Consider the following 7,874-nt stretch of genomic DNA (forward strand, 5'->3'; position numbering starts at 1 on the left):
ATTTTAGGTAGTTATTTTGTTTAATGTATTATATATTATTATATAATGAACATTTCTTAAAATATAATTATTTAATAATAAATAAAAAAATATAATAATTAATACATTTGTAATAATAAACGATTATGATGTTTTTTTTTTGTATCAAAAAAAAATAATCACTGACGCAAATAATATTGAACAAAATTACCTCCGAGTTCAGTCACACACGGTGTTTTTGACAGGTTTGTGTCTTTAAAAATACCTATAAATTCAACAAACAATAGATAATTGTTTCAAATAGCATTAAATGATAGCTTGATTTGGACATTGAAGGTATTAAAGTACACGAACTAATGTAAATTACTTACAATGAGTAATTTGAAAAATTATAAATGACCAGTCTTTTAGACAGGTATGCGACCAACGGGGGTTAATAATAAATAAATTGTTTGGGGATGTACTAATGTGTATAATAAAAATAATTAATATGGTATTATATTTTAAATAATAATTAAAATATTTTACTTATCCTCTATCTATAAAAATATATATATTCTAATTAATAATTACCTCTCTGTGATTTTCAAATGTTAAACGTTTAATAATAGCTTTTTAAGTATTAATAGAATCTTATAATGATAATTAAAATATAAAATAACATAATTTTATTTATTTTTTGATACAATCAATACACAATAATATGTCATTATAAATTTACCCCCCCCCCCCCCCATATGGAAGTATGTTGCACTTTCCCTCACTTACCTATAGTTTAATACTCACACCCGTATAGCTAAATACTTAGTTGCTAAATAGTAAATACTCACTAATGAGAAATGACTATAGTAATGAGCAATGGGCCATGGCCAGTACCTACGAAGTACTAAGTACCAAGTATTTAGCCAATTATAGCCATACCGGCCCACCAATTTTCAAGTTGACAACACTTTTTCCTCCATGAGTTGGTACATAAATAATAATAATGTTATTACCATAAATAATCTATGGTTATCGTTATCCAATGTGGATATCATTCTGTTATCTAATATTATTATTATTATTAATATAATACATCATAATCTGATCTTACATTATTTAAGTACCTACCTAATACCTATATTAAATTTCCAAAATACATTCAAAAAATAATTGCTTGCGATCGGTCGACACTTGATCCGTCAACGTGTTTAACATTTAATAGTTTTAAGCAGGAGCCGTAATCCAGACATCTTCCGGGTAAGAATAACGATCAACAACAATTTCATTATTAATTTATCATTCGTTCCATTGTAATCGAATTCCATACAGGTGACTAATAATATTTTTAGTATCGTTTATATAGTTATAAATCTAGTTCTCAGAAATATGTACAAAAAACCGTCGAGTCCATTATACGCCAATGTTTCTGGAGTAAAGTACAAGAGTGAAGAGTTGACTACCCAGAATGAACCCACTTACTACAATACAGTCACAAATAAAATGCCACAACCTTCCCAAGGCATTTATAGCAATGTGAACTACAATAAGAAATCCAACAACATATATTCTAACATTGCTGAAACAGGCAAACCGACTTATAAAAATACTCAGTATCCGTTATATGACAATCTAAAACCATTAGGTTTGTTATTACTTATTGACACTTTTTTTAAATTTAATTTTGATTATTTATTATATATATTTAAAATAGGTAAAGATAACATACACTGCCCTCCATCTCCAGTAAGCTCTAGTTACTCTGAACTTCAAAAGGCAGTTAGTTACGAAGATGATGCTAAAGATTTTGATAATTCTTCTTCTCAGGTGAATAGACGATAAGATAGGTGTTACTTCATTAATATTTGTATTTTAATTGTTACTTCTCTTAGGCATCAAAAATGTATGAATCAATCTATGAGCCTATTAATGCTGTTCGTCCACCTAGTGAGTTATCATCTACATATTCAATGAGTAGTCTTTCACAGTCCATTACTACTCGTGAACATGAAACTGAAGTTGATTCTTTAACTGATCTCCTTGTAAATTCAATGTCTGTCAATGATGGTAAAAAAAGTTTGGACAGTAATGCAAGTTCTTTAGATTGTAAGTATTTTTTTATAATCTATAATATTATTATTTATATTTAAGGCCAGTTTCACATGGACGCGTACTATACGCGATATATCATACGCGCGCTTTTTCATTTACATTGGTTAAATTCATGCGTGCAACTCCTACGATAGCTCGTTTCCCTCGCCGGTATGACGCGTATGAATTTAATCTAAACTAAAAACGCGCGCGTACGATACGTCGAGTATGAATCGCATCTATGTGAAACGGGCCTATAAGAGTAATTAATTTCAATTATTATCAATAATAATCGTTTTATCATGTATATTTAGGGAATTGTACTAAATGCAATGAAAAAGTAATGGAAGAAGGTCTTGGGTGTACAGCAATGGGTAATATTTATCATATAAAATGTTTTACTTGTACCCATTGTGGGGATCAATTGGAAGGAAAGCCATTTTATCACATTGATAACAAACCGTACTGCGAAGAGGGTTATTTGGTAAGTATTTATTTGAGTATAACCATAGACCTATAAAGATGTTTATAGGTCTATATTATAACATGTACGCTAGCATTATATGAGTTATTACCGTTTTTAATATAATACTATATCATGTTATCTTGTGATATTTTATATTAAATTAACATTGAGTGATAACAAAACCTTTAAATAGGTATTTAAATGTTAATTATTTTCAACAAATTGTTATAAGAATCATTTTTGACTTGTTAAGTATGATAGATAACTGTACTAGCATTTTTTTTTTTACTGTCTCCTAGTATAAATTATACATAAATACACTTGTATATAAATTAATTATGGGGATATTTTTTAGCAAAAAAATTCTATTAGATAATGATTTCAAACTATTTTTACGAGTCAATTCAGCCATTCAACGTTCACAATATTTTTAGTGTATAATAACAATTAGTTATTGTACACAAAACACCTTTTTTTATACCTTAATAAACAGTTAGCTATAATCAAATGCATGTATTAAAACAAATTAATATTTAAAATGTAATTAACAAGATTTTCTGCATTTTTATCATAATAATTTTTTCTCTAAATGTTTTAAATTTTCCATTCTTTAGTTTCATAAAAAATAACATTTTTTATTTACTGGTATTAATGTATTATTATTATTATATCTAAGTACAATGCATGATGATATTAAAATATAATAATTGTATTTGATAGCAATTAAAATAAATATTTTCACATTCACTTTGTATTATATTCAGGATACTCTAGAAAAATGTTCAGTTTGTCAAATACCAATTTTGGATAGAATCCTGAGAGCCACAGGACGCCCATATCATCCTCACTGTTTCCGATGTATTGTATGCTCTACATTATTGGATGGTATACCCTTCACTATCGATGCAGCCAATCAAATTTATTGTATTGATGACTTTCACAAGTAAGGCATCTTGTATGATAAGCACGCATATATATGAAATAATCAAAATTATAAATATAAATGAATATTCAATAAGTGGGCTTATAATTAGGTTGTTAATATTGTTTGACCAATAAAAGAAAAGTAGTAGTAAATAAGTAAAAGTGTTGTGTTATATAGTAATTATTGATTATGATTTGAAAAATCAATATTATTTACCATTAATATTATTAAGATTAAAAAACATAGATATTCTCATATAAACTAGTTGTATAAAATATAGCTAATTAATATGTAATGTTTATTACAAAATGTTACTACTAGATTAAAACATTTTATAGTATGAATATTTTTCATATTGTCATCAACTTCTGTATGAAAATAAAATAGTTAAATAGTACCTAATTGTGAATATGTTAAATATTTATTACCGTTACATTTAAGTAGGTACATACATATTATAAACATTAAAAAATATTTAATGTTACTATAAACATAATTTTTGTCTATAGGAAATTTGCTCCAAAATGCAGTGTATGCCAATTCCCTATTATGCCAGAGGTTGGTCAAGATGAAACAGTAAGATTTGTTGCATTGGACCGAAGCTTCCATGTACAATGTTACAGATGTGAAGTCAGTTAAAAAAATATCTTAAATATTTTTTGATTCAATTTTATTTTATTTTCATAAATTTTTTCTAGGATTGTGATACTTTATTAGGATCAGAAGCTGAAGGTAGAGGATGTTATCCATTAGATGACCATGTGTTGTGCAAAAGTTGTAATGCTAAAAGAGTTCAAGCTTTAACATCAACCATGATTACCGAGCTTTAAACAACGCTATACTCTATTCCAAATAAGAGCGCACTGGGAAACGTACAAAAGCCAGTCAAATTCACGCATGCATATCCCACTCTAGAAAGTTTCTGCGACTGTATTCACGACGGCGTTGACAATAGCAAACACAAAACAATTAGGCTTTGTTAGGGGCTTGGACATTGATCCGCGGTTTATTTGTAGGCGCCAAGGTGGTACGCTCTTATTTGGAATAGAGAATATGTCAGAACTTTACAAGTTGGTATATTTTTTTAAATAAACTCTAACCAATAGTTATTATATAAATTAATACTAGTTACTTATAATAGAATAAATAAGTTAGTACCAGAGCTCCTAAGTTCATGCATTTGCATATAAATCTTGCTAAGTTGTATTTAATGCTAGATGACATAGAAATCCATTTCAAGGCACCACGGTTAAATATGTGAAGTCCTATTATTTTGCATATTTTTGCATATTTAGAGGTTTTTTGCCTATTAGGCATATTTATGCATATTTCTATTTTATCGGACATATTATACATGATTTTCATATTCCTATTTATATTATTATATCAATATGCATTTTTCATGGAAATACTAAGAAAGAATTAACATTTGACAAAAAAAAAAACTCGATGGTTTATCGAAAGTTTCAGTTTCAAAATGAGCTACTGACAAAGACGTACATTATAAGCAGTTCATGAAGGCTCAAGAATAGTATTTATCACGTTGAGATCCACGGATATTATCGGCGCGTAGCATGTATCGCTGTGCTGAAAATACGTCCAGTCGACTATGCGTTGATACCGGCGACCTGCGCTCTGCAATCTGTATAATATATCCTCTGTATATAATTAATACTTTCTGAATGGCCGTGATAAATATTGAAGCAGTGCCTCTATGACCAAATTATTTATAAACATATCTAAATATAAGTGCTAGTGACGATGACGGATCGGCGGTGGTAGTGAACGTGTTAAAATCTATTTTTTTTTTTTATGTGATAAAAAATAAAATATATTATTATATTATTTCAAAAATTGTTTATGATTTTTTTTAAATAAGCATTTTTTAAGTGCATAATTTTATATATTTAGTGCATATAAATGCATATTTTTTAACTTTTTAAGACATATTTTGCCAATTTTCAGTGCATAAACACATGCTTATTTAGGCATTTTTTAGGACATGAACTTACGAGCCCTGGTTTTTACATAATTCAATAATTATTGTAAGCATGGTATTATTTGTTTATTGTGTTTTTTTTTTTTTTTATAGATTCCTAATTTGGATTCAGCAAGCAAATATATGAAATTGACTACCAAAGTTAATTTTTTTCGAGACAAATCGTAGTTATTAAGGCATCAAAACAATCTTATTTATCCATCATATTAGTATAATCATGTTTTAATGATGTGATGTATGCGTTTATACTTAATTATAGCTTCTGAAAACTGTTGATAAATCAGTGGATGGTATCTACGCTTGCAGTTAACTTGTTAGTATTATTAAAATAATTTATAAGTTATAACTCATATTATTGCAATTATTGTATAATTCATTATTTTTATAACTTTTTAATTTTTTAATTTTTTTTTTTTTACTCTGAATATTAGCCATTATATTATATTATAATAATAATTTGTCATTAATCATAGTTGAATAATTCTCATTCCATACTACTGTTACAGTAATACTTTTATGTTTTAAGATAGTTCCAATTGTTGACATTCTTTGCTAGTCTATTATAACTGATAGTAATTTTGTAATACAATTCTCAAATTTTATAATTATGAACCTACTCATTACTCATATTTATTTATATGTTAGTTTTAAAATAAAATTTTTTTTTTTAAACTTAAATAATCATACTAATAATATAATATATTTTATATTGATATATAAATAAATATATTTAACATACTTATTAATTTAGTAGTCAATTCAATGTCTTAATACATTATCTATTTATATTAGATTATTAACTAATGCATTTGAAGTGATATATCTTATTGCTATTATTTTTAATATTATTCTCACATTATTTATATCTATGCTCTAATGTATACTAAAATATCATATGTAGCTTAGAAAGTGATATAATAGCTATTTAAAATAAACATTCATTAACCTCAAATCATTGTGTGTTTTATATCTGTCATAAATTTTAGTTTTTTGGTTCGTTATACATGTTATACGTTATTTATTGGTGTCCCAATCACCAATATTTGGTAAATAATAATAATAAAAAAAAGAAACAAAATATAATACAATACTGTTTAGTCCAGTCTTTATACAAACATAAATTATGGTTATTCATTTTGTTAATTAATTATAACCATTTTATTTATATATTTATTCCAGTAGAACTATGACCCATCTCCTCCAAACTATGTTAATTATAAAATGTATTTTTAAATGACTTATATTTTATAAAGGTATTAATATATAAAACTAATTTCAAGATGTTTAATCAGCATAAAGAGTGCATTTTCAGGGTTTTTGAATTTTGCAGTAGTAGGATTTCCGAGTGAATATTTAATAAAGTTACTTTGATAATTTGTATGAATTATTTGAGCGTATTTTTTTTTATTTTTTACAAGATCGTTTACGACATTGTTACCAATTATTACAACTATATATTTATGTATTGTTTTTATAAATTTGTCGAAAAATATTGTATTAATATTTAGTACTTACTGATTTACTATCAAAGTTACAAAAACGAAAGTATGCATATAATAAGTTGGTAAAAATAACACAGTATTCAATTAGATACCTAATTTATCAAATTCGTCAATGTGCGCTAAGGAATTCATAGCTCATGCAAATGAGAGAAAAAAATTAATGGATGAAATAATAATATTTATTAATATCTAAGTCATACTTATGTATTATATCTTTAATTACATTTGTATTATTATAATTCATAGTAAATTTAGGTCCGTGAAGTTAGCGGAAAAATTTGAGCACTAATTTCCGCTATAACACCACTATTAAGTGCTATTCAACCGTAGCGTTTTAAAAATTAGGGCTGTAGTATGTACTGAATGTATAGCAACTGATTTATTATAATTTTTTTTATGACATGGAGATTTTTTATAGATATTTTAAATTAAAAATTAAAAAAAAATCTGTTATAAAAAAATTCATATTCTATAGGTACCAAACATAAATTCAATAAACTTATTTTTTATATAAAACTAACTGATCCCGTGCACTTCGTTGCCTGTTAAATGTACCATCATTATATGACTTAAACTTTGTTCAATTCGTTATTTAATATTCGGTGTATGGTGTTTAAAATTTATCTTAACTTTTCCGTTGTCCGGAATAAAAATTCTGATTCGAAGCAATATATTATCAGGTAGGCAATCTACCTGCGGTAGATCGCGGACCCCTAGTTTGTACGTAAGTGTATGATTTAACTCTAAAGTATCAAAGTTATACCAAGTTTGTCATATTCCACCTATGGTGGATTAATATAATCAATTAATACAAAATCCTAACCTAACATAACTACTAATATCAGATGAATAAAAAAAAACCAAATTTAACCATTCCTAAATTAGTCTGTCTTCTTTCCAAAGGTTTAATCTTCACACAAACATTCATACCAA

General features: G+C 26.5%; 1 protein-coding gene across 1 annotated transcript; it reads left to right on the top strand.

Annotated features, from left to right (window-relative positions):
- The first annotated feature begins 1,051 nt into the window (after positions 1–1,051).
- Positions 1,052–6,391, top strand: LOC100573515 (lipoma-preferred partner homolog). The gene is made up of 9 exons (XM_003247188.4): positions 1,052–1,218; positions 1,311–1,603; positions 1,673–1,785; positions 1,851–2,064; positions 2,364–2,533; positions 3,280–3,458; positions 3,950–4,070; positions 4,139–4,510; positions 5,533–6,391. Exons 2-8 carry the CDS (start codon positions 1,348–1,350, stop codon positions 4,268–4,270), a joined length of 1,185 nt encoding a protein of 394 aa, XP_003247236.1. The 5' UTR covers positions 1,052–1,218; positions 1,311–1,347; the 3' UTR covers positions 4,271–4,510; positions 5,533–6,391.
- The last annotated feature ends 1,483 nt before the right edge of the window (positions 6,392–7,874 follow it).

This window comes from Acyrthosiphon pisum, chromosome A1 (genome assembly GCF_005508785.2).
Source record: "Acyrthosiphon pisum isolate AL4f chromosome A1, pea_aphid_22Mar2018_4r6ur, whole genome shotgun sequence".
Taxonomy (NCBI): domain Eukaryota; kingdom Metazoa; phylum Arthropoda; class Insecta; order Hemiptera; family Aphididae; genus Acyrthosiphon; species Acyrthosiphon pisum.